We start from the raw sequence: 27,584 nt of genomic DNA on the forward strand, positions 1-27,584 counted from the left end.
TACAGAAAAAAAATCAGGGAAGCTTCCACTCACGCGCAAGACTTGCATGGCGAAGCTCTTGTGGGTGAGCATTTCCGGACATGAGTTAAGTTTCAGTATCATTGTTTATTTGTTTGCGGTGCTAGCGATCGTCGTCATATGCATCGAAGAGGCCGTCGTCTACTTCACGGCGAGTGGTGGATGCAAAGTCATCCTCAGCATTGTAAACTGTCACCAGCTCTTCGTCATCGACTCGAGGCAGTGGTGGCGGAACCTGCAAGTCGTCTCGAGAAGGATTGGCTCACTCGTAGCCACGTCTCCAATTATCCATAATGGCTTCTAGAGAATGCGGCGGCCGCGGTGACCTCTCTCAAGTAGAGTGTCTTTTCACCTTTAGCATTAGCGCTGGAGTTTTCTTTTTACATGCGCGATACTGCTTGACGACAGCGCTGAAGATTTTTTCTTTCTGGAGTCACTGCGCGTGCCGATGACGCTCGGCGGTCGCCGCGAGGCACGTGCTCACGAGCTCTCGGCGTTTTCTTGGTGTTTTTAGATGCGAAGCATCTCATGCTCGGGGCTGTGTCCCTCCCTCTGTTGTTGTTGTCCGCCGTCTGCACTCTACTGTGCATGCGCGTCTCTTCAGCCCCGTCAGCGTTTGGCCTGACGTCAGCGCAGTACACTATAAAAAGTAAGAGTTATCCGGCGCCCGGTTTCGACCCCACGACTCTTTGGCCGCAACGGGAGGTACGTGGCGCTCTTCCCACTGCGCTACAAACCGAGACGGGAGCATGTGCTACGAACGCGCCTGATGTCCTTCACTCATTCAAACTACGTCAAGAAGCTACTGATACAACGAAGGCACGCGAAGCTGAACGTCAACGGAAACGACGAACTGAAAACTTTAGAGGAGGATGTTGAATTTCCCGTGGGAAAGCTGTGGCGGGAAGCGCCACGCGCCTTGCAGCTCAACCAGAGAAGAGGACGAAGAGGGCGAGCAGCGGGGTAGGAGCGTGAGCACGCAATAAAGAAAGACGAGAACCAGGAGGTGTTCGATCAGGTAACGCGGGTGTCGGTCTCTTCGCTGTCTCCACATTTCTCGGTCTCTACATGGGGGTTCACACTACGTTCCCATTCATGTTCCGATAAATGAAACAACATAACGGCAACACAAAGGAACCTACACAGAACCCCCATGATGCTTCGCATCCTCCTTATGGTTCCCCACGGGAAGATGGTGTAATTTTTTATGAAGACAGATTCCCAAGTTGCAGTGAGACCCGCCTGTAAGTTTGTTTACGCTGGCATGAAGTGTTTTCTTGAGTTCTTGTTAGCATATCGAACGTTAGAAATTCATTCTGTTATTCGGAGAGAGAGAGAGAGAGAGAGAGAGAGAGAGAGAGAGAGAGAGAGAGAGAGAGAGAGAGAGAGAGAGAGAGAGAGAGAGAGAGAGAGAGAGAGAGAGAGAGAATGAGAGAGACAGGCTCCATTAGATTAAAGCAGGAAGGCCTTCCGGCATCTGTACTTCGGCAATAATTCAAACGCAGTTCTGAGTAGCACCTATACTTGTCGACTTCCTCGTGATCGGTTTCTTTTTGGGGGGTTTCTTTTTTTTTTCGGTTTTCTTTTCTGCGCTGCGCTCATAAACAGAAAATCATGTTTAGGAAAGTATAAAATAAGAACATAATTTGCCTATAGTGACAAGAGACAGTCATATTTGGAGTCATGTTTGAAGAACACGTGACGTGTAATGAGCATGTTGAAATGTTGAAAAGGTGAGTAACAAGATTTCCCACGTAGTTGGTATATATATATTATATATATATATATATATATATATATATATATATATATATATATATATATATATATATATATATATATATATATACATATATATATATATATATATATATATATATATATATATATATATATATATATATATATATATATATATATATATATATATATATATATAGCGAATCAGAAAATGGGAAATGAGGGGCTCGGTGAAATGAGACAGAAAATAAGGGCTGGCAGTCAAGAAAACCTCGGAAAGCAAGGGGAGGTTGTGGTGGGTCAGTCATAGAAACAGATGAAGACTTTTTTGAGTCAGGAAGAAAGTGGTGAAAAAATGCCCGCCTGGTGGGATCCGAACCCACTTTCTATCACCACTTTCCTTCTGACTCAAATAATTCTTCATCTGTTTCTATGACCCACCACAACCTCCCCTTTCCTTTCCGAGGTTTTCTTGACTGCCAACCCTTATTTTTGCCAAGGTTTATTGACTGCCGAGGTTTATTGACCTCCAACACCCCCTACCAATTACACTATGAACTCATCGAACCTATTCTTTTACCAGCCAGTCACCTCGCGCTACGCCCGTAGTCCATCATCTCGTATTCTCGCGCCAGAGTATACGAGTCGCCTAAAGTATAAGAAAATTTAAAAAATAGCGAGCTCACAAAAAAAAAAGCATCCGTCGAGCCGGATTCGAACCAGCGACCTATGGATATCCGCATCGTTGAATAACCGCTACAGTCCACCGCTCTACCAACTGAGCTATCGACGGAACGGATCTGCGCCTGCATCCGGTTTGCCCGCACGGTGTGGCCTGGAATGGTAGAAAGTGACCCATAAACGCACGCGAGAAGGTGCGTACCGCCCTCTCCGCCTCCAACCGCTTTCAGCTAAGCTCCACGTGTCCGGTTACGTGCACTCTTACGTGAAGTGTCTGCACTATGAAGCGCCTGGTTCTTATTACGGCGAAGCTGCGGGACGTTGGGTTGTGACTAAAATTGCGTCGCGTCGACGCTCGTTCCAGAGAAAACGCGCTGCAGATCTCAATGTAATGTACGTATCTGAGGGAAAATTATACTGAAACTGACTGCTATGGCGACTGTATCATTACAACGGGTTAGATTCACTTGCCGTAATTAGTTATTTCTCAGTAATAACTCGATGGTGGGATGAAATAGGATGCGTATTCGGAGTCAAATAATGGACTCGAGCAGCGCAGGAAAAGAGCGGGTAGTGGTCATGATGATGATGAAAGTTGTAAACGTTACAGAATTGAAGTCTGCTGTCACTGCATGGCTGTCTATGGAGGGAGCATACGGTTGCAGAAAATGACTGTAATTGTTTTAATTGTCGAAACTCTACCGAAGTAAGTTCTACAATAATCAATTTATAATTAATTCAAAAGAACGTCATGCTTCTTTATTTGATCAATATAGTGTCACCATAAATTATTAATCAATGCATTATCCACCAATACAGCTTCGCTGGTCTTCTATCTTAATAGCAAATGTATGAATGTTTGTCTCCGATAATTCACGAGCAGCCGGTATAAACTACAAAATTTCCATTGGCTGTGTTTATTGTGGGGAACGTATGTACTGGTCCTTGCAGTACATTTGCTCGTTGTATAGCTTTCGCGACACAAAGGAGGTCAAAGAAAATAAACACATGAGCAAACGGTTGTCCATGTGTCTCTTTTGTTTGTTCCCGTTTGCGTAGCGCGCTGTTCACGATGACTCAATTCAAACTAGGCTGTCTCGCTGTGATGTACATTTTTTACACGCAGCAGCGGCGTAGAAAGGGAGCGTGGGTGGTGTTTCCGTGTCAGAACACCGCCATAAATTTTCCGGCCGGTGCATTTCTTTCCTCTTTTCTCCTCCGTGCTATTTATACACCGCGTCGATATACAGGAATATAAAAACGAAAATACCGTAATAAAACAAAATTAAGATATAGTTTTGGCGTAGGCCGTATTTGTCTTTATTTCTGTATCGACGGTGCATAATATATCCCTCGAAAAATATTTCTTGCGAGGCCACTGATGCAGTGATTACAACACCTGAATTTATTTCGGAGGAATAGAACTCCGCGATTCAACGCCTTTGCCTGAAGGGCACTGCACCTGTACTGATTAAAGTATTGACTAATACTTTCGCAATTCGACGTAAAGTTGCGACGCAAACGTGAGAAAAAATTGCGCCAAAAAAACGAGAATTGTCAGTTATTGCGCGAACAATCTTACGGCGCTTCTCAGCTTCACCAACCGTATACGTTTCCTCAGTGGTGTTGAATGAACGCGTTTTTAGAGAGAAACTACATATGTGCAATCCCCCAATTTGCCGCGCCCGTGTGGAACGAAAACTCGCGGAGTGGTGTTCAACTGAAGAAGTGCAGCTTGCTGGGCCAGTTGGTACATTTTGAAGGTGAAAAACCAGCGAAATAGACGGAAGACGTAGAAGAGACGAGACAACACACACAACACCGTCTCGTCTCTTCTACGTCTTCCGTCTATTTCGCTGGTTTTTCACCTTCATGGTGTTCAACGTACGAAATAAATGATTAAAAAGTAAAAACGAAGGTCGCAGGTCCTCCATATTTTGATGTAAGATATAGGATTTGATGTAGGATTTCATGTATATTGCCCCTGAAAAACGTCTTCCCATCAATGCATTTCTGTTAGGAGATGAAGCCGATTTTAAGAAGACCGGCGTAAGCTGTCTTTCCCACATTCTGTGCAGAGCAATAAAGCATAGCAAGAATGGTTGCAGCTCCACTCTATGCCACTCTTCACCGCCCGTCCCTTTCCCGAGTCGTGTATGCTGCTCTCCCCCCTGTCATTACATGCGTGCACTTTGGAGTGGAGGTGGAGGAGGGGGTCATGCACGCGCAGGCAGGCTTCACGCGCTCACCGTCGACATACCAGTTCTTCTGGTGGGATATTTTAACGTAGACGTCTCACGGCCCGATGCGACCTGATCGTTGTCCTCCGGGGTCCAATGGTTTGGTTTGGTGTATTACACAGACAATGAGATGCCTAGTCTGTGGAACGGAAACGGATAGCCCCCTGCTTGTACGCTGGAATAACACTAAAGTCCTTCCAAATTTAATTCGGATAATTAGCCAGGAAGTATTCTCAATCGCAAATGGCAAACAAACGTGTTTTGTTTCGTGCGTTGTTGCAATGTGCTCAGCTTCGCTGGTCATTCTTCGTCACAGAGTGGAAGGGCACTGATTTTCTTCTTAATTTCTCATAAACATTTTTTCTGGGCTTTTTTTCATGAGTGGGTCGCTTGAGTGTTCTGGATGAGATATACATTAGTGATTTCGTTAATTCGCATTCATTCTTTGAAATGTTTCAATATTTCCTTTCTCTGCTTCAATTTATGTGTTCATCGGTTAGGGCCGCTGGATTACACAGACAGTTACAAACTGTTACAGCTATTGCGAAATAAAAAGCCGTGAAGGGTCATTCCACGCCAAACGTCCCAGAAGCTGCCCTCAACCATCTTAATGACGCACCCTCGGAAGAACGTAAAATTATTCGGACAGCATAAAATTTCTGTTGCAGAACTTTTGGCGCCTCGGGTTGAAATGTAGCCACGGCCGGTATCGTGTCGTCGAGGCAGTGCAAAGGTCTCCAGTCTCTTCCGAATGCTGGTATGCCAGAAAGCGGTGTACCGTGGCTTGCATATTTCGCCAGTGGCCCGACTGGGAGCATCGTACACGATAAAGTTATAATTCTCTGTATAGATAAAGGAGGAGAAAAGCGAAAGGAAAGGACGAGAGGTTCTCCAGGCTTAGAGCCCGGATTACTGGGGAAGGGGTGTGTAGTGGATTAAAGAGAGGGCAGGCGAAAGAGAGGGGATAGGACTGGGCCGCGCAAACACTTTAGCCCCTTTGAGGGCACTATAGTCTTTCATCTAAGCCTGTGTCCTTCAAAAAGCGCAGAAGGGCTTTTGTTGCCTTCTGCGAAGTCGATTGTAGGGGTCGATGTCCTAGAATAGTCTCTACTGTGAACGGTTGATTGTCCAATCGGCTGAGGTTGGCAAGGTTTATGGTAAACCTATAATTATCTTTCATCTATAGGTATCTTGCTGCTTCCTGATGAAGTGTTGTAGCTTGAGCTCTTCTATCGATACTAAAGACTTTCCCGAACATTCGGCAGGACTTAAAATTATTAAAGCGAAGCTGTCTATGCCTCACTGAGAGCAATGTAGTTACGCCAAAGCGTACTGCGGGAAAGCCAATTTGTACAATGGGTTTCCTCAAAGGCAAATCAATCATACCAGACACGTAGGCATGAAAAGTTCTTTACGCGCAAAACACGATACGGTATAGCACTACAAGACACATTCGCATTGTAATAGATTCACTGATGATGATGAACGTTTCATCATCGCATTCGGGTCGCCTAGGACTTCGTTTGGGTTCGTTGCGCGAGCGTTTGCTTTGGACTTAATTTGACCGAGTTGAAGCGGGCTTTGGCTTTCAACTGGCAGTTTGGATTTAAGACAGGGGATTTGATTTTTCTTCATATTCTGTGGGGAGAACTGCAGCTGCAAGCCAGTGTTCAACGGAAGACCTCAATTTTTAACAGCCATTATGTTTAGGCTGGTGGTGGGCTGGCGGTCGTGCGCAGGAAAACCTCGCCGATTGATAACGTCATCGCGCGCACCGGCAATGCTCGACCTTTGAGAACACTCTGCCCAGCGTTCATGACGTGATTTCTCGCGTGCTCTTCTCTTCGGCAGTTCACGTGGGTACGCTCCTCACATGGGAAGCACAGAAAAGCTTGCGCTACAGACGCCAAGTTCGCGAAGCCGGCGGTTCTAGCGTGTTCTGACGCTGTCCATTTTGGGGGAGATGTGAAAAATTGCGGCGGACAAAACGATCCGGACCTGGCAGTCATGGAGGACTTTCAGCTGCAAGTTCAGAAATCCATGTGAAGTGCAACAGCCGGGTCTCCGACGAAGGGGGGATGGGACGACAGGAGAGCGTTACTTCCAGAAAATTACACCATCTTCCCGAGGGGAACACTGAGGTGATGCGAAGCATCGCGGAGTTCCCTTTATTTTCACTTGCGTTGGTTAGCCACATCGCGTGAACGTTGTTGAAAACTCCGCGATGCTTCGCATCACCTCAGAGTTCCCCTCTGACAAACGGGTCTGTTAACTGGTTGGCTGATACTGGCTGAACTTGTGTCAGCCAATCCGCTAGCAGGACTGTCGGTACTCATCAGACGCCGGAGCGAGACTCATCCGACTGAGCAACTGAGGCAAGTGGCGCGTGCACGCGGTTATATATAGCGCTGGCGTGGAGAGGAGGGTGGAGGAAGAGGCGCGCATGCGCGCGCTATCGCGCAGCTGGCGTGGAGAGGAGGACGGAGGGAGCAGCGCGCTATCGCACAGCTGGCGCGGAGAGGAGGACGGAGTGACAAGCGCATTATCGCCCAGCTGGCGTGGAGAGGGGGATGAGGAGGAGAGGTGCGGACGCCAACGGACAACGGCCATAGCCCCGAGCAAAAGATGCTTCGCATCTAAAAAGAGAAAGCGCGGCGCGAGAACCTCCACGCCGCAACTCGAAAACGGATGCGAAGACTTCGGTCCAATCGCCAAGCAAATGACTGGTACTGAAAATAAAACCACACGTTGCACATGCTTTCATGACCGAGTGTTCATTGCCCTTAGGAGAAGGGGGGGGGGGTGCTAACAACGACGGAACGCAGAAAACTTCACCGTGTCTTGAAGCATAACCGCGCAGAAAACTTGGCCGAGTCTTCAAGCTTGATTAGGCATAAACTTAGGTGGGGGTGGGTGATTAGGCATAAAGCTAGGTGGGGGCGCCAGATTCGCTGTTTGCCCAGTCTTTGCGCCAGTAGTGCGAAGCTGCTCCAACTTTTTACCCGTATCTACAGCGCTCTCCAATTTGCTAGATGGGCACCTTTGCTGGGACATGTGCCGGACAGCGGCCGCGAATGCAGTCTTCATTGTCGAGGTTGCATACCATTGTTGAAATCAGTTCTTATTGGGCCTGCTGGAAGCCTTCCGCATTCACTACGTCACGAAGTGACAGGTGGCGTCATCGTTCCAGGTGTATCTCACATCCGATTTTACTGACTCACTTCCCTCGCGGCACTGCGGAAGGTCGAACGCCGAACGTGAATTGCCGTTACCAAGTGGAAAACAGCATTAAAACCCAACGAAACGTGCGTTATCACAACCTGCGTCGCCACCGCATCTCCAAATGCCACGGAGGAACTCTTAGTGCAGTGAAGCGGACTTGCGGCCCGCCGACTGAGACCCTTGTGGCCGCTGAATATAAAAAAAAAGTATTTTCTGTGTTAAAACAAAATGTACTACGATTAAACCTCCAGAAATAATTGGCTTTTGTACACCATTTCAAACGAGCTCAAGCCCGTGTTCTTATACATAGATCGCCACACAGCAATATAAGAGCCTGAACATGAGCAGTTTTGCAAATTTTTCAAAGTTAATGTGTTTAGTGGGGTGAAACTACTCGCTTACATACTCTGATATGTTTTTCCGCGCTTACCTTCAACATTTTAAACAAATTACGCAACTACGTTGTTCTTGGGAAAGGTCTAACAGCTGTAAAAATGCCTAAATATGGCTCAGAAACGCCGCAATGCTTCACCGCAAATCACATTGTGAGGCACGCCGGTAGCTGATAATGCGTTATAGTAATAAAGCGCAACTCCTTTTCTGTCAAATGCAATTCTTTTTACCCCGCTCCGCGTACATTATTTTTCTTTGCAATTAGTTTTTTGAAACCGCCGCCATATTCCTATTGGTGCAAGAGGTAAAAAAAATTCGTCTAAAACTCGGTTGCGAGGACGAATAAGGTAGTTAAGGGATAGACAATGATTTTTATAGTATAATCCGCATAGATGGTCGAGCGCAGTGTCTGGGTCGTTTGGAGTGGAATGACCCAAAAAAATTTGGCCGCGTGTCTACTGCTTTCGTTGCAAATGTCGACAAAAGACGATAGTCTTCGCCGACATTTGCCAAGTAAATTCCTCTCTTCACTTTTCGCTCACCTCTCATGCTGTTCATGTTCCGTCGCGCTCCTCTCAAGGTAAACACGCTAAAGGTTTGCTCAAGTCAGTTTAAATTTACCGCGTTCCGCTGCTCAAAGTCCGGTGCCTCGATGCCAGCGATGGCGTACGGCAGAGACGCGCGTGAATCGAGGCGCCCTACTTCCACGTTTATAGAACCACGTTGCCGTACTCCACGTGCGTTCCAAGCGGAACGTGGAACCTATCCAGTGGAACCCTTCGTACCTGTTGCCGCTTGATTTGTTAAAATGCCGCCAGGAGCTATAGCGGCGCGGACGACAGCAAGCGAAGGCGTGAATTTTTTTTAAGCAGTAGATATAGTATTTCATTTCGCAAAAAAAATGAAGCATCTATAATTTTTTTTTATAAAGGAACACTGTAAATATCGCTCATGTATTAATTTTCTGTCTTATATTTGCGTAACGTCTTGTTCTCGTTCAACAATGTTGACAAGTATGAACATTGACACCAGACTTAGACGTTTAGATTTGGCTGTGGGTATATAAGACTATTGCGCAGCTTCTGTTTCAGTTTGTCCGGGTGGCTGAATCGAGTCACAGACAGACAGACAGACAGACAGACAGGCATACAGACAGAGCAAAATTTCTGGGTTTAATTGATTGATTGATTGTAGGGTTTAACGCGCCGACGCAACGCAGGCGATGAGGCGCGCCGTAGTGGAGGGCTCCGGATTAATTTTGACCACCTGGGGATCTTTAACGTGCGCCGAAATCTTGAACACACGGGCGTTTTTTGCTTTTCGCCTCCATCAGAAAAGCGGCCGCCGCGGCCGGGAATCGAAATTTCTGGGTTTAAGTAGCCCAAGAAAGACTATTGTCTTAAAAAAAAAAGCAAAACAATTGTCAATCATTAAGGAGCAGTAACCACACACTGCCTTGTATCGGCACAAGAATGCACGAATGGCGACGTTAAAAACTTTATTTGTTGCAATAGTTAACATTTACATCGTAGGCACAAAACACGAAACAAAAACACCCTAACAATACGAAACGATCTCCCCCCTTTACCCAATATTGCCCGACTGGAACTAGAAATGAGGAGAAGTCGTCAAATATAGCGACTCGTGGCCAAATCTAGCTATAAAAATCAAATCCCCTTTCTTAAAGAAAAATGGTTAAAACGCGAAGCTTCCTCCCATGCAACCTGAGTCAGCCCAAAATGCACTTCGACCACGTCGGAATGGCGCATAGGATTTCTTTGCGTACCTAGTGACAACAATGTGCCGTATGACCTCATCATGGCTCTAGGATTGCATGCCATTTGGAGGTCGAGGATGGCGGTGCGCCACGCTGACCCGCACGCCCTCACTGTGAGCAAATACTTTGCACAGAGTATTAGTTTGCTCTATGAAGTGCACAAGTTGCAGACTCCCGATATGGAATGGGTACCTGTACTAGAAGAACTGTGTACGTTTGATGTTTATTTTAAGTTTTTCTACCCGTGACGTGTAGTGTGTGCGAAAAAAGGTAATAAAGAAAAAAAAATGTCGGAATGGCACGGATTCTGCTTCCGGCCGCTGCGCAGTGCGGACGCAGGATGGCGAGCTCCGTTCAAGGGGCGGCTTTGGCGGGCCCATCGGCCCGCGGTACCAGGTCTTCTGTTTTTGATAACTCTGGAAACCAGGAATACCAAGTTATTCTGCCTCATTTGCCAACCGGACCATCTGTTCTGAACACCATTTTTCTGCACGCCGACGTGAAAGCCAGGCCATACAAGGTGGAAGACTTCCGCGACCCGCTGGTGCGTTTGAATTTGCTGCCCGAGGTTGTGGCCTTGGGCGCATATCAAATGAACCACCTGTGGGCCGTGACGTTCAAGGACGCCGAGGCAGCTGCGAAGCTGGTTGCCGCCTCCGAACTTCAAGTGAAGGGGCGGAGGTGCCTAATCATCGACCCGCGGAGCCAGGACGTACGTCTAAAGCTGCACTGGGTGCTCCACAACGTCCCAGACGACGAAGTGCGAGGCGCCCTGTCGCTTTACGGGAAGGTCACCGAAGTGACCCGTGACCGCTGGCGTGTGCCGGGCTGCACTTCGCAGCTCTCGACGACACGCCTGGTCACCCTACGACTGAAGACAGGCGTCACCGTAGAAGACATCCCGCACCAGCTACGGATCGCCGGTGAGCAGGCCCTTGTCGTGGTGCCCGGACGGGTACCGCTTTGTTTGCGCTGCCACCGGAGTGGCCACATTCGTCGGGAGTGCCGCGTCCCACGGTGCGGGCGGTGCCGCCGCTACGGCCACAGTGATAGCGAGTGCGTCCGCACTTACGCGAACGTGGCCGGACCAGGGGACGACGACCACAAGTCCGAGTACGTGATGGACGCCGAAGACGCGGAGAGCGCTTCGAAGGGCAAGGAAGAGGACGAGGACGCGGTGAAGGAGGCAACGCCCCCTGAACCTGCAGCCGCCGTGGCACCGAGCGCCGAACCACCTGCCGTAGGAGAAACGCCCACCGAAGTCTCGGACGTTCAGGGCAACCAAATCGCCACGGATGGTGCGGGCGTGAACGAAGCACCACTCTTGGCGTCGGAGGGGGACAAAAGCAAGGTAGAAGAAGAAGTTGAGATGACAGGTGTCCTTGCTGGCTCTTCAAAGCGCACAAGGGATTATGTCGAGGAAAAACAGGCCAGCACCGCCGAGCCGAGCGGTGACGAACCCCCGGCGAAGGCTCCGACGCATGCTCGACGGGTGTCGGTGAAAGTGAAGCCCAACGTCAACGCGGAGCGGCCCAGGAAGCCACCGGACACATAACGTAACGTCCCTGTTCGGCCCTGCAATGCGAACAATGCCCCTGATTCTCTTCGTGCAGTGCAGCGCAGCGAACAGCCGTCTCCGGGGTGTCTACGGACAAGGGCACGGCAACGCACACGGAATATCCGCCGTCGCTACACTGGAGCCCAGGGTTCGTTGAGCTGGCCGTTGTATTTTGCTCTCAGTGTGCTTTAATTCGATATTACGGCTATTTTAAATAGGCCGCTTCGCATTTCTACTTTAAACGTAAGAGGGCTTGGGGCTAGGCGCAAGCAGTATCAGCTGCGAAGGATTATGGACGAAAAAGAAATAGATATAATGGCCATTCAAGAAACAAAAATAGAAAGCGAAAGCAGCACTGAGAGCATGATAAGGCCCTTTAGTGGCCGCTACAGCGTTTGCGTGAGTCATTCTGTGGGAACTTCGGGGGGGTGTTGTATTTTGGTTAGAAATTCAGTTGGTATTCGTGTACAAACAGTTACGTCGAGCGAAACTGGCAGGATTGTGTGTTGTGATTTCAACTACTGTGGATTAGAATTTCGTGCAGTGTGTATCTATGCACCAAATGTTACACGGGATAGGACGGTTTTTTTTGAAGGGTTATCTGATTATTTAAAGCTGCAAGAAAGAGTAATTTTATTGGGCGACTTTAATTGTGTGTGTGTGAACGAAGAGACAGAAATGTGTCGCCGCGGACAAACGATCAGAGTGCAAGCGTCCTCTCAGAAGTTCTTGAAGACTGCGAACTAGAAGATGTAGCGCACTGTGCAGGGAGCAGAAATGCTTTAAAGTTCACGCACTTTCAGGGCACAAGCCATGCGCGGCTGGACCGTGCATACGTATCTTTCGAGCTCGCTGCGGCGTGCAAGAACTACTCGGTAGCGATGGAGAGGGGGACAGTGCTTAAACGGCAAGAGAGGGAAGTGGAAAACAAACTCAGAAATAATCTGCAACACATGTTAGAACTCGAAAGCGAAATGCCTGGGGCATATAAAGAAGATATCAGAACCATTAAAAATAAGCTAGAAGCCATCGATATAGAAAGATATCGGGGAGCGACCGTGAGGGCGAGGGCCGAAGTGTTTTTGGCCGGTGAAGCGCCAACAAAGCGAGCGATAAAAGACGAAGCACGGTACGCGAGGGGCAATGGTATCGAGGAAATATATTGGCGAGGCGCGCTTACCAGTGACAAAGAGAACATAAAAAGTGCGTTTCAAGAACATTACACAGAGTTGTTTAGCCCCACAGTTCCAAAAACTGATGAGTTCAAGCGAGACTTTCTTACAGTCATGCCAAGGTTGGAAGATGAGGTGAGGGACGACTTAGAGCGACCGATATCGCTTGGCGAAATTCACACGGCAATATCGGAGTTAAAAGTAGGTAAGTCTCCAGGACCTGACGGGCTTGGTGCGGATTTTTATAAAAGGTTCTCAGATATAGTTACTCCGTTTTTATTTATGGTCTTTCGCGAGGCCTACGAGTCCAAGGTATTGCCGCGGTCTTTTGGTCGCACACACACCGTCCTCATACCCAAATCGGAAGACCGTGTTAAACTTCAGTCGGTTTCTGGCTACCGGCCGATTACATTGGCCAATGTAGATTACAAAATTCTTATGAAGATCTTAGCGCAACGATTGCAGAGTGTTATAAGAAGTGTAGTAGGGCCGCATCAGACCTGTGGCATAAGGGGGAGGAGTATAGTTACAAATGTTCATGTTGCGCAAAGTGTGCTGGAGTGTTGTGATATGTTGTTTAAAAGGGTCGCTATGCTTCAAATTGATTTCGAGAAAGCGTTCGACCGAGTGTGCCATGAGATTCTTTTTTGTATTTTGGAGCATATAAATGTTGGTGATGTGTTAATACAGGGAGTGCGTATGGCGTACTCTCACTGCTGCACTCAACTGATAATCAACAAGAATGTCACGGGAAGTGTTCCTGTACTGTCTTCTGTGCGACAAGGATGTCCAGCATCTCCTCTTCTGTTTGCAATTTATTTGGAACCTTTTTGTTTAAGAGTAATTAATGACAGTGGAGTACGTGGTTTTCATTTACACACAAGCGAAGTGAAGTTACTAACATACGCGGATGATGTGGCGGTTTTTTGTGAAGACGAGGAGAGTGTAAGCGCAGCCATATCGGTAACGAAGGAATTTTGTAGACTTACTAACAGCTGTGTTAATTGGGCCAAGTGTGCTGGTTTTTTTCACGGGGAGTGGGGGTCACACCATCTGTATTTGAAAACGTGTCTTGGTCGCGTACACCAGCGCGTTATCTCGGAGTTCCGCTGGATCGCTATCAGGATAGCGGCGAGTACTGGGAATCCGAGACGGCGAAGCTGCGCGGAAAAACAACGCGTGGGGTGGTCGCGCATTGTCTGTTTTCGCACGAGCCACGGTATGCAACCTTTTTCTTTTGGCAAAGCTGTGGTATGTGCTGCAGGTGCTTCATTGTTCACGAGTCCACGTGCAGCGAATGCACAGAGTATTCGCAGTCTTTATCTGGTCATCGGTGTGGGAGCGTTCCAGTCGGAGTAACCTTTTTCGCCGAGTAAGGCATGGGGGTGTTGGCCTGTGTCATGTATTTGTTCGCCAGCTTGTGAACCGGTTTATGTTTCTGCGTGATACACGTGATCCATTTCTTCGCACTTTAATGCAGATTACATTAGTAGATGCCTTGCCTATGTATATTGTTTCTTCTGTAAGTGTTAGATGTGGTGCCGTGAAAGGCTATATGAAGGAAGTGGTTGAGTCCTTTCGTTTTCTTACTGTGAGATTTTCGGTAGAATATTTAGCCACTGTTTCGAGAAAAACCCTTACAAATAATTTGAGGGAGATGCTCTTCCCCGTACCACGTTATCGTGAAATGTTTAGTTCTGGTCCTGGGCAGGATGTGTTATCCCGTGTGAAAAAAATGGCAGTCCCAGCATCCGTGAAAACTTTCTTTTTCAAGTTACATACAGGAACGCTGCCAGTTAAAACATGGATGGAGGAGAAGGGGCTGTTTATTGGTTGGTCAAACATCTGTACGCTGTGTGCGAAAGCCGAAACAGTGGAACATGTTTTCGTGGAGTGCTGGGACGCCGTATTTTTTTGGGACGTTTTACAGAGAACGTTAAAGAAAGACCTGCCCATTTCAGCGCATGGCATTCGGTTCCTTCCGGTTGAGCGTGAAGATGAAGTCCCTGCGGACCCCAATGCGCTCACTGTAAGCAAGTATTTTGCTCAAAATGTCAGGTTGTTGTATGAAGTGTACAAGTTACAGGACCCCGAACTTGAATGGCTTCCTGTTTTGGAAGAGCTATGTACTTTTGATGTTTATTTTAAGTCCTTCCGTCAGCCAAAGTTTGGCAGGCGGTTTTTAATTTATCCGTGACTTGTATTACGTGTGTGCAGAAGGTAATAAACAAAAAAAAATGTCGGAATGGCACAATCGGATAGACGTCGGCTTCATAACGCGAGGGGCCCAGGTTCGAATCGGACCGCGTTTTTTTTTTTCTTGAGGCACTTGTTTTTGTTGTTGTTGTTCCTCTTGTAGTGGCACGTACCCAAAAATGACATCATTCACTGATTCTTCTCTAGATCTATTATATAATTCGGTAACCGTTTCCCCAGTTCCTACAGGCTGATTATATAGGGCTATGAGGTGGACGTTTTAGCCCCAAAAAGCCACCCCGTTTCTTGAGGCACTTGATGTGCCTTCGCTCAATATCATCATCGTCGTCGTCATCGTCGTCGCCGTCGTTTTGTGAAACCCATTTGTGTAAAGTTTCCTTTCCTGCAAGGTGGTCTAACGCAGGCGACCCACGCCATGAATGAGGCATAGAAAGCTTCGCTTTAGAAACACGCTGAAGCCACGCAATAACAAACGCATCTCCAGTCCAGCACCCCGACGCGATTACATTCAAAGGAAAGAAAAAATGAACATACAAGATGCCCACGAAAACGTAAGGTTTATGAAGCGGGGAAGCCACGTAAAGAATACTTACTAATATTCGATTAGCCGAATACATGTGCACTTTCTTATATTTTTCAAATCATCAAATCTACTAAAAAATATGCTTGCCCTACGTCTTGGCAATCGCGTGGTTATTCAGCGATCCGAGGTCCAAGCAACGGTTATCTGTTTTCCAGCTGTGTTGTCACTGTATGCAGTGTCGGAGACGCGCGGCAGACGACCCTCTAATCTGTAAACCCCCTGTGACTGTACACAGCCGACGGACACAGAAAACGCTGCACTTCGCGAGTCATCATGTCTGACGCTCAGCGTTTACGCTTCTGCCACATTTGAAGGTTCGTGCTTTATGCGAGCTCACAAATTAGGGAAAAAAAAAAAGAAATCCGTCGAGCCGGATTCGAACCAGCGACCTATGGATGTCTGTACCACAGGGAAACCTCTACAGTCCACCGCTCTACCAACTGAGCTATCGACGGATCGGAATTTCGCTTACGGTCGGCTCGCCTGGACCAGAGCCGCTCGCAGGTGACCTAGAAATTAGTGCGAAGCGAACTCGTTCAGCCGAAGTCCTCGTTGTAGGCGCGGGAAGTACACTTGGCGTGCGCTTATTTTCCTATGTCCTTGCCACTTTTCTTACACAAATCGCCCCCCCCCCCTACGAAACTTGTACACTGTAAAATAATTTACACCCTAAAGGGTGCAAACCACTATGACTAATACCTTTACACCCAAAAGAAAAACAAAAGGAAACACCCTAAAATAGTTTTGTTGTTGAAATTAACGCTGCACCCTAGCAAACACGCAAGGGTATACCCTTTTAAAGCGTAACTTCACGCTAATTACACCTTTTAAAAGTGTTTTTTTTTTTCATAGGGCATGAGGGTGTTAGTTTTAGACACAAAGGGTGTAAAACAGTTTTCAGAGTACTGCTTCTTATTAACTCTAACCTATATATTTTATATACAGTGTAAAAGAATTTACACACTTTTTGTTTATAACTAACACCCTATCAAAAAAGAAAAAGGAACACCTTTTGAGAGGTTGCAATTAACAATAAAACACCCTTTAAAAGGATGTATACTTGTGCTTTTGCTAGGGTGCACGGGTGTAAGGGTGTTGGTTAAAAACAGGGTGTAAATCCTTTTAGAGTGTATGAAGACCCCCCTGGCCCTCTTCGCTGAATCAATGGTGGCTTTTTCATCCTGAGAATTACAATCTTGCTATACCAAATTTGTTTACTGAGGTGAGAATGTATACCGTATACATTTTAACTTCAGCAAACAGTATACGCACTGGTATACGCAAACACTATACGCAAACAATAGAGAGTTTTAGCATGTAGTTACCATGTTTGCGTTACCGTTTACCGTGTTACCGGAAGCCGGAGTTTCCGTTTACCGTTGAAAACGGTAGGACACGTTTTAGCGCACCGTTTACGGTTTGCGTATTCTGGGCGCCGTGGCGCAGGTAGTGACATCTGATTAATTATTCTCAGATGAAATCACGCGTAATTTTGTTGCTCATATCTATTTGGATTCGTTTAAAGTAGCTTGAATATTTCACTTTTCGGGTGAAGCATTCACAATAACTATAGTTGTTTTGAGAATACTGCAGCCATCACCTGTAGAGCTTTAAAAAGAGAATGTGTTGGTGGCGCCATCTACTGAGTACACTTAGAATCAAGGTAAAATAGAATTTGCCCCCGCGCTAAATATTTAGGCAAGAAATGAGTAAAATATGCTGTAGTAATTACTCAGTAACCTACACTACCTTGCCCAGCACAACTTTGGAGGCCTGAAAGCACTTTGCGAGCTCAGAAACTTACCTGAACTATTTGAGGCGGGCTAGGCTTAGCACGAGTAGGGGCGGCCATATTGCTCGCCCATCTGAGAAAAATGGTAGTTTGTCGTTCTCCTGAGCATTCTTTAACAAGAAAAACGTAATAAACAGCATCAAGTAAGAACACTTTTATCGGCTGTATCGAGCATAATGCGCCGAGCGCACTGAATTTGCTGTGATCAATACGCAAGGGCACACTTCCTCTGCTCAGTAAGCTTGCTGGCGACGGTAAAGCCTGTGCCGGTAAATATACCTCGGCAAACAGTATACGCAAGCAGTATACCCAGTGGGTATACCGTATACGCACTGGGTATTTATTGGCTACACATTGGCCACACATTTATTGGCTACACATTCTTTACCACCATTTTTCAAACCAGTTGATTGGTCCTCACGCCTGCCTGCCGCCGCAGCTTATTTCCAAGCACGGCGCTGGAAAGATGTTTAATCGGCGTTTCTTAGATGGCCAGGAAGGGGGAGTCGAAAATGAATCTGCTTTCCAAGAATTGTGCACGTGAAGACGGAAGGAACTGCAAGTCTATGGGGCCCTTATAAACAAACCAACAGCTAAGAGAATCACCGGGACACCTAAGCACTCCTTATGTTACAGTGATTGCGATATAATTAGTGTGCATTTGCCGAACGTGTCTTCCCATTAACGTTGTACATTGTTGCTTTGTTGCTTTTCTTCGGTTATTCAAGCACACCAAACAGTAGATCAGCCAAACATTTGGAGAAAAAAAGAGGTTGTTATCTAATTACGGTGCTCGAGGAAAATCATTAAAAGAAATTTGAAAGCTGTTTTTTCATGACCTAGTTGGCGAAGCGAGAAATGAAAATAATAATTGTAAAATGAAAGAGAAGAAAAAGGTGCAGAAATGTATACATTGAAAGAAATTTTTTGAGGTTACATTACACCGAGTTACATCGGCAAATCTATTAAAGTTTTAATAAGGCGCAGGAGGGCAGAGCAAACATCCCGGAAGCATAACCCCATTTCTGAAGCCCCGAATGATAGAAGAGCCGGCACTGACAGGGCTATCTCCAGGCTACGAAAAGGAACATCAATGAGCTGATGTCTGAGGCTTGCAAATCATGGACAGACTCATGGGCAGGCAATCATGGGCAGGTAATGATCGACAGACTCATATTCGTTGCAGTAACTGCACAGAGCTGTTATCCATATCCCTTCGCGTCTTTTTCGTATTTCCTCCGTTGCTACGCTTCGGCCCATACCACCGTGGCCCATACAAGCGTTCGCATCGTCAACGAAACGTAGCATTCAGCGGGAACGTAATCCCTTACTCCCCTAATTGCTGCATCTGTAATTGGCATGCACAAATCACTCATGCAAGGCGATGAGGCGCGCCGTAGTGGAGGGCTCCGGATTAATTTTGACCACCTGGGGATCTTTAACGTGCGCCGAAATCTCGTACACACGGGCGTTTTTGCTTTTCGCCTCCATCAGGAAAGCGGCCGCCGCGGCCGGGAATCGAACCCGCGACCTCGTTCCTCATGCATGGCTCACTGCATGTCTATGACACACGTTCCTAAGTCGAAGGCCAGAGTGCATTCACTACACTGCAAATTGATTTACACCATTTTGTTTATAACTAATAACCTTACGCCCTACCGAAAAACGATCAAAAACACCCTTTGAAAGCGTGTAATTTCGCTAAGGGGGCACACCCTTAAGGGTGTTTTCATTTGTTTTTTCCTAGGTAAGAGTGTTAGATATCATCATCATCATCATCAGCCTGTCTACGCCCACTGCAGGGCAAAGGCCTCTCCCATTGATCTCCAATTATCCAGGTCATAACTGCGACCAATTTATCCCCGCAAACTTCTTGATCTCATCTGCCCATCTAACTTTCTGCCGCCCCCTGCCACGCTTGAAAGTGTGGTGGTAGATATAGACAGTGATTTACAACCTCAATGGTACAATTTGCAAATCTTTTTGGAGTGTAGCCGTCAGCCACAGTCAGTGGCACACACAGGATTTTATTTCGGGCGCAGGGGGGGTGAACCCCTGCTTCCCATAAATGGAGGAATAAGGGAGAACATGGAAAAAGAAAAGAAGTAAATAAAGACAATAACAGAACAACAAACAAAATGTCAGAGGCAGTAATTTAAAACAACTACATAAATGAGTAAAAATAAAACAAATTACAAATAAATCTAAAATTCAGAAGAAAAATCAAATGTGAAATATTAAATAAGGACTTCGGGATGACGGCGTACTCTGCATGAATTTCTCGCTGTTTTGTTCATGCTTTTCGCCAGTTAAGTTTAAAAATGGCTGTTCGTCGTGGTGAGAGCTCACCTCGAAGCTGCATGTAGCTTGCGACTGAAGAAGATTAATGGTATAGTTAATATCTGGTGATGGGCAGAATTACTGACCTCACCCGCTTCCTCTCCCCCACTACCACCTAGTATCAACATTTGGGAAGGGGGTGGCACCCCTACGATGACCAGCCGTTACCACAACTGACGATGATGACGCTCCCCGACCAGTACACCGGCGCCTATCCAATTAATCCTCTTTGACGCTTCTCAGCTGCATAGACGGGCATCACTGTTAGTGGGTGGTGGTTAATCCAGATCATCACCCTCATCCGTGGCGGCATGGGCTCCCCGTTTACAATCATCTAATTTTAGGGGCGAAGCCCCTTCAGGACTCGGCCTGTCGGCGTCTCCTGTCATCATCGTCGTTTCATGTACTCCCTCTACTAAAACACCGGGACACTCGTTTTCCAACGCCTCGCACTACAACGTAACGCGTGCTAAAAGACCGCACCGGGACAATTGTTTTCCAATGCCTCGCGTTAGAGGGTTTCATCTCCGTGGACAAAAACATGTGCTAAAAAAACAAACCGGCTCACTCGTTTTCCAACGCCTCACACTCTAATAGAACGCTTCGTGCTTCAAAAACATGAGACTTTTACACTGTATACCGCTACCCACCAATGGCTTCATCTCCGTGGGCAAAAACCCCAGGGCGCCAAGAATACACTTATACACTGCATGCTTCCCCCCTCCCCAGGTTCCACGTTGGTGGAGATGGCCCGGTTTTCATTCTACGCATTCCCCCATCCACTGTGCCCTGGAATGTCACCGCCTACTTGGGGGGGGGGGGGGGGGGATATCTCGAAGAGAAGACAAAGACGACGAAGCTGCGGCCGTGGTGCGTTGCTTTTATGGGTGCTGTGGTGGCCGACATCATGTAAATATATCGCTTTGCCTTCAACCATCCTTCCTGTCACTCGTCCTGTCACCAGGTTAAAATATGGAATCGTGGAGCACTAATTTCCGTTTTGCGTTAAAAAATCATATAAGAGAAGATGAATTCCTATATCTTGGTTCTTCTATAATTCATCATCATTAAATATTACAGCCTGTTTCTTCCAATGCCTTCTTGGTAATTGCCATAGATTGTGCAAATTTTATGGAGACCACATTGGTTTCCACCCTTTGTTGTACTCATATATTACTGTCAATCCTGCGTAGTCATGAAAAAATGAAATGCGAACACGAAAATATGAACCAGAACATGCAAATTTGAAAAATACTGTTCGTTGAGGCCCAATAATGGTACGCTATTTATATACTTGGAAAGGCACAGTCCACAACTTTGTTTTTGTAACTAAGCCACGCCTCATTTTGACCTACATGCGAAGAAATCGCACTATTTGTGTGCTCTGGTTCATATTTTCATGTTCGCGTTTATTTTCTTCATGAATGACTCCACATTTGGTTTGTTTACTGTATACAACCTGAGCCGGTGTTTATGTATAAACGTATTCCATGAGCCGACTACTTGCTAAGCGCCCAGATGTTTTTGACAGCAATGTTTTCTCTATACGGACGCGTGAAATAAAATATATGAATTGAATTGAATTGAATTGAATTAAATTCGCACTTGTTCTTTCTCTCTTTATAGCTACAATTACACAACTGATCGCATGAGATACTTTCTTCGAATAATCGTCCTAACGGTTTAGCTGTACGCCAACAGCAGTGTCTGCAATTACCGGCAGTGTGACCATCTGGGACTTTTGTCTTACTTCCCTGTGCGCATATCGCATAAGCAAACAACACAGTTACAACTATATTTCAATTTTTTCCCATAAAATATTAGGTTGGATAAAGTGCTGTTTCGCGCTATAATTCCACGGAGAACATTTTACAACTTGTTCAACTGTCCACAACACTCAGATTTGATTACTTAACTTCCCTTTGTTACTCCAGCGATACAGCTTCAATTTGAAAAAAAAAATGTGAAGCTCAGAGTTTCTTTCTTTACTTATTGGCATGTGCAGGTGATCTTTTGTGTTCAGGTAATCACTTAGGGTGCCAACGAGGATTACCGGTTCGTTAGCCACTTCGTCTTAGTCCCAACCGAAGCACACTCGTTTCTCAGAATGTTTTGTAACTTCGGGTTAAGAATTTATAGCTGTATTCTAACATACACTGAATTATGTGCGTGTTGAATGATTTATCTATTGCAAGCATTCCTTTTGCTCTCGTGGCACAAGGCTCGAAAGATTTGATTTTTAATAAAATTAAATGTTTGCTATATGAACGTTTGCTCGACATGAACGTGCATATTGACGGTAAAGCGCTCAGTTGGGGTCCGATGAGAAGATTTAGTTGCATGTTTTTCATTCCATGTTGTTCGTTTTTTTTTCATGTCTTCGGTTCATGTGATACCATTTAAGCTTAACAAATGTTAATCCATCACTGTGTTTCTTTCTTTCGCGCGTCTTCTTGCAATTTAAACCGTAGCGAAACGCGCCCGTGACAAGTATCGGGTTCGCTTAGTGTCATTTTTGTCATTCCTAACTTGTGTGTTTGGAGGAATGTTAGTGTAAGCTCCTCCTACTAAATTCCATTCGCACCACCTTATGCCCTTTATGGTACACGTGTTGTCTATTGGGTGCATTGTAAATCTACTATATGTTCTCGTTGCAAAACGTCTGTAGAATGGACGTGGGCGTGCTTTCAGATTTGAACCAACAATTTAGGCAATACGAGTGTATCCCCCAACTAGGTTAGTGCACTCCAAGCGAAGATAAGCGTTCTTGCAAAAAAAAAACATACGCAAGATAAACAAATAAAGCAAGCATAAGCAACTGTATACGGTTTTGCATACGACCGCATTAATTTAAAAAAAAACGTTCTGACTGATCACACCAGCATCACTGGGCATCCTCGGTATAGCAGTCCTGGACGGTCCGCGGGGAGTCCGAGGACTGCGTTCGGACCGGAAGTCCCATAGAAATACATAGAAAAATCGAGCACCCGATCACGTCTCGGTCAATCCGCGGACGATCCAGGACTGACAATCGAGGATGCCCACTGTTAGCCGGTGTAGCGATGCCGCAGAAGGAAAGATTGATGGAACCAGGAAGAACTTTAGGCCAAGGAACCAATTTCTTTTAAGACGAAGGCTTAGATCTTTATGTTTCATAGAACATGTTGTGATTTCTGAGACACAGAAAATGGTCAGGTACAGAAAAAAATTACGCCCACCTCCCCTCGCGGGAACCCTAGTGTGATGCGACGCTGAGGGGGGTTCAAGCGCAAGCAGAGAGCAACCGTCGACCAAAAGGCCACCGGAGAGTGGCACACCGGTTATATGCGCCGAAGGAGAGGAGACCGCGGAAAGAGAGAGAGTACTGCACATGCGCAGCACCGCGCACAGCGCCGCCCACCGGCGGAGTGAGAGCGCGCTGGGCCACACACGCTCTCACCTGGGCACGCGCCGGCGCCAGTGCATCTGCCGCGGCTATGACGCAACACAATCCAACACAATCCACTTTAATCCAATCCAATCCAATCCAATCCAATCCAATGCCCCTCGCGAGAGAGTGGCTGCGGACAACAACGGACGCACGCAGGAACGACAGGGCCGCCGACAAGAGATGCTCTGAGCGTCACATCTAAAAGCAGCGCGAAACTGGGATCACACGCCGACAAAGGGAAACAGGGCAGAGGGTCGGATGAGGGCTCTGAGGAAGGGCGACGCAGCGGGCGCCGCCGCACGCGCAGAATGAGCCTCCTAGGCAGGTGAAAGCACCGACGGGGGCAAACTGGAGGCTCCTGACGACGGCGAGGGAAAGGAAGAGTTTGGGAGGACTGTACAGGGGGATGATCAAATGGTTATGGACGACGCGGCAAAGTTCACCGAAAGTTCAACAGCAGATCAGCAGAAGGTACAACTAGGCTACCGCCTTCACATTCTTGGAAAGCTCGAAGTATCCCCCCTATTTTCTTTAAATACAACTTTACCTCATAGCTCACATCGGTGTGATGCAAAGCCTAGCAAATTGACTTGACAATCTGAATGTAGACTGTCTGGTTATTGTTAGCATCGTTTCCCCTCTCTCCCTCCATGGCAATGGCACGAAAGTGACCTGTGAGAGAGAGAGAGAAGCACTTTATTAAAGAAGACCTCTAAGCGAGGGAGGTGGCCGGCAGCCGGAGCTGTGCGGCGACCTTCGTAGCCCGGGCTATGATGAGGACCTGTGAAGAAGTTTACAACTATCCACTACATATCTGTGCTACCATCGCTTTTGCCGATATAGCGCAAGGAAGAAGCGTGATACTTATCACGAAGGCAGACTCCCGACGTTGCAGTGGCACACACCTGTCAGTTTTAGCAACGCTTGAATAAAGCGTTTTGATGACCTTTTGTTAACATAACACACGTGTAATCCGTCCTTAGGTTCGATTTCAGGAAAGCAGAGAAGTCTGCCGATATCAGTGCCTAATTAAATCAAATGCAGTTGTCAGTAGCGCCTCTCCTTGCCGACTTCCTCGCGGTCAGTTTTATTTCTTCATTTCCTTGCGCTTTGCTCACAAACAGAAAATGACGTTAAGAAAGTATAAAGTAAGAACGCGCATGTATACCCAATTGCGGCAGTTGAGAAAAAGGCGTGTTGTCCTGTTTTTAATGAATTTTTCTTCTTCTTCGCTGATCCCTCGTACGATTCGAACACTTCTGATCGTGCTCAGCTGACAAGAAAGGATGAAGAAATCGGCGTTTGGGTGCACGGGAAACATGGCTCAGAGCGGAAGTTGAACGGGGATGTGCTGAACGCCCCCTGCCAAATAACATTACGAAGCCATGCATGGCGAACAGATTCTCTCACCAGCCAGCCACCTCGCGATACACCCATGTAGTGCACCATCTCGTATTATCGCGCAGGATTACGCGTCACGGCAACTTAACTATGAGAAAATTAAAAAAAAAGAGCAAGCCCGCAAAAGAAGTGTCCGTCGAGCCGGATTCGAACCAGCGACCTATGGATATCCGCATCGTTGAAGACCCGCTACAGTCCACCGCTCTACCAACTGAGCTATCGACGGAACGAATCTGCGATAGCAGCCGGTTTGCCCGCACACCGCAGCCTGCAAGAAAGTGACCCATAAATTGCCCTCTCCCTCCCCGAACTATTTCCGCCAAGCTCCCCGTGTCCCGTTACGTGCACTGTTACGTGAACTGGCTGCACTGCGAAGCGCCTGGCTCTTATTGCAACGAACCTGTCTTGCATTCGCTTGTGACCGAAATTGCGTCGCGTCGACGCTCGTTCCAGAGATAGTGTAAAACGCACTGCAGCTCTCAATCTAATGTGCGTATTTCTAAAAAAAAACTATACTGAAATCGACCGCTGTGGCGACTCTATCATTACAACGGGTTGGATTCAGTTGTCACAATTGCTTCGCAGTAAAATTGTAAACGTTACAGAATGCCCGTCTGCTGTCACTGCACGGCCGTCTACGGAGGGATTATATGGTTTCAGAAAACGGCTGTAACTTCTCTTTTAATCGTCGAAACTATACCGAAGCAAGTTATACGAGAATTACAATTAGAATTATTCAGAATAAATTCGAAGAACGTCGTGTTCCTTGATTTCATTAATGTAGTAAGTCAACATTCATTATTAGAGCTTATCCACTCTGCTGGGCTTTTATCTTCAAGTAATGGAAAACAACTCCCGGCCATCTCCACTAACGCGAAACCTCAGAAGGGGAGAATCATGCAGTGTATACCGTATTTACTCGCCTATTGATCGCACATTTTTTTTCAGAAAAACTGATGCAAATTTAGAGGTGCGCTCATTACGCGGGGTAAATTTTTCGCGAAAAACTTTTGAGCGCAGAAAAGACAAGCAAGTTGCAGGTCAAAATTTTTACGATATGTCTCATGAACATAATAAAAATAATAAATAAAAACATAATAAAAACTCCGCACACCGCCGCTAGCCGCTTTGCAAAGTGACTCAAAATGCCGTGTTTTCATGAATTACGGAACGCGCCGGAACGAGTTAGCTGGGAGGTGACAAAAGGGCGACCAATAAGTGGCTGCCGTTGTCATAGTGCGGGACATCAAAACAGGCATGGCGGCCGACGCAGCAAGCTGAGCGCATTTTTGTTTTTGTCTTGTGAGTACATATGCGCATTTAGTGAGAGTTTCTTCCTAATCAATACTGAACGCATGTTTGCCGATATCGCTAATATCGGCAAGTCTGCGGTAGTAACGTAAGCCATGCCCGCTTTCAAAGGGAAGGGAACAGAGGTAAGCACGACTATCATCAGTTAAACTTGGCACACATGCGACATACTGCTGCGGCAAGTTCAGTGTGCGTTCATTGCGCGGGAAAATCGAAATTTTGAAGCCAAATTTCGGGGTTGCGATCATTACGAGAGTGCGAGCATTGTGCGAGTAAATACGGTAAGTGTATTCAAAGATTGTAAGTCTCTCTCTTGCCACACGGCGCTCTCTGACTGTGCGTGAGAGAAGCGCCGGCGGGAATTGCAATCGCGCGCTTGCTGAGGCGGTGGCGCCCTCTGTTGTGTTGAACCGGATCTAAGCAATTTGCGTGCCCCGTTTGCCCCAGTTTGGGGTAGTTGCAGGGATCAACGCGAGCGCAGTGCCATGCCCGCGCCTCGCCCTGGGGGCTCGTCCTCGGTGGTCAATGAGGCCCCAGCACCAGCTAAGTGCGGATTTTCTCGTTTCAACCGACACCCGACCCGATCAGGCCTAGCGTCCACATCCGTTGGGTACTTGAGTGGGGCACAATTCACAACACCTCTGCAAACAGCTTCTGCTTGTGCTTGACGATTGCTGAAGCGGACATGGAGCGTTCCACAAATATTAAAACCATGTTACTTTATTTTTAACCTGTTTCAGCCATTATACACTTTTCTTTTAGTACGCGTTACGTTCTAGCGCGAGGCGTTGGAAAACGAATGTTTGGGTGTTTTAGTATACCGGGACTACATGAGACGACGACGACAGGAGACGCCGACAGCACGAGTCCCTAACGGGCTTCGCCCATAGAAAGCTCTAAATTTATTTCTCCGCGAACTTACGAGCAGCCGCCATAAAGCACAGAAGTTGCATTGGCTGTGTTTATTATGAGGAGCGTATGTGTTGGTACTCACAGCACATTTATTCATACTGAAACAGGCTACACTAAGGGATACAAAGGAAAGAAACACGTGAATACGCACCTGCCCATGTATCTGTTTTCTTTGTCCCCGTTTGTGAAGTGCAATTTTCACGACGAATAAATTACAACTAGGCCGGCTCGCTGCGATGTATATTTGTAATACGCAGTGGTTATAACACTTGAATTTGTTTCGGATGGATAGAGAAAGCAGAACGGTACGAAGCGGCTTCATGTGTTCAATGCCTTCGCCTAAAAGGTACCACACCTCTCCTGATTGAAGTCTAATGACAAAAGGTTCCGTTGTTCTACCTAAAGTGGCGGCGTGAACGGGAAAAAAATGCGCGAAAAAAATATGTAATTTTTTGGTTATTGTGTAAACAATCTTACGGCGCTTCTCAGCGTCACCAACGAGACGTTTAGGCCTTGGTGGTGTTGAAAGACCGTGTTTATGGAGAGAAATTGGATGTGTCTAATTCCCCCAGTTCTCGCGCCTCTGTGGGACGAAAACTCGCGAACTTGTGTTCACCGGATGGGAAAATTGAAATGTCTCAGGGCATCTGTGTTTTGATGTAAGAAGTGTTAACTGCCCCTACAAAACGTCTTCCTAGCATCGCATTTGCGTATAGAGATGAAGCCGACCTTAAGGATATCGGTGTAAGCTTGGTCTTTCTAGCAGGCTTTCCCACATTGTCCGTTGAGCAGTGAAG

The 27,584-nt window shown here is 46.7% G+C and overlaps 2 protein-coding genes and 3 non-coding genes across 5 annotated transcripts in view; 1 reads left to right on the forward strand and 4 right to left on the reverse strand.

Annotated features, from left to right (window-relative positions):
• Nucleotides 1-27,584, reverse strand: part of LOC144154757 (tetratricopeptide repeat protein 8-like) — a 171,007-nt gene that overhangs the window by 86,747 nt on the left and 56,676 nt on the right. The window lies entirely within an intron of this gene.
• Nucleotides 2,458-2,551, reverse strand: Trnay-gua (transfer RNA tyrosine (anticodon GUA)). The gene is made up of 2 exons: nt 2,515-2,551; nt 2,458-2,493 (listed from the first exon to the last, which is right to left on the reverse strand). It is a non-coding gene; the product is annotated as a tRNA-Tyr (tRNA).
• LOC144154759 (uncharacterized) lies at nt 10,395-11,626 on the forward strand. The gene has a single exon (XM_077685874.1). The coding sequence runs from the start codon at nt 10,412-10,414 to the stop codon at nt 11,624-11,626; it is 1,215 nt and encodes a 404-aa protein (XP_077542000.1). The 5' UTR covers nt 10,395-10,411.
• Trnay-gua (transfer RNA tyrosine (anticodon GUA)) lies at nt 15,963-16,056 on the reverse strand. The gene is made up of 2 exons: nt 16,020-16,056; nt 15,963-15,998 (listed from the first exon to the last, which is right to left on the reverse strand). It is a non-coding gene; the product is annotated as a tRNA-Tyr (tRNA).
• On the reverse strand, nt 24,697-24,790 carry Trnay-gua (transfer RNA tyrosine (anticodon GUA)). Its single transcript has 2 exons — nt 24,754-24,790; nt 24,697-24,732 (listed from the first exon to the last, which is right to left on the reverse strand). It is a non-coding gene; the product is annotated as a tRNA-Tyr (tRNA).

This window comes from Haemaphysalis longicornis, unplaced genomic scaffold, assembly GCF_048455015.1.
Source record: "Haemaphysalis longicornis isolate Haplotype H1 unplaced genomic scaffold, Haemaphysalis longicornis Haplotype H1 scaffold_90, whole genome shotgun sequence".
NCBI lineage: Eukaryota > Metazoa > Arthropoda > Arachnida > Ixodida > Ixodidae > Haemaphysalis > Haemaphysalis longicornis.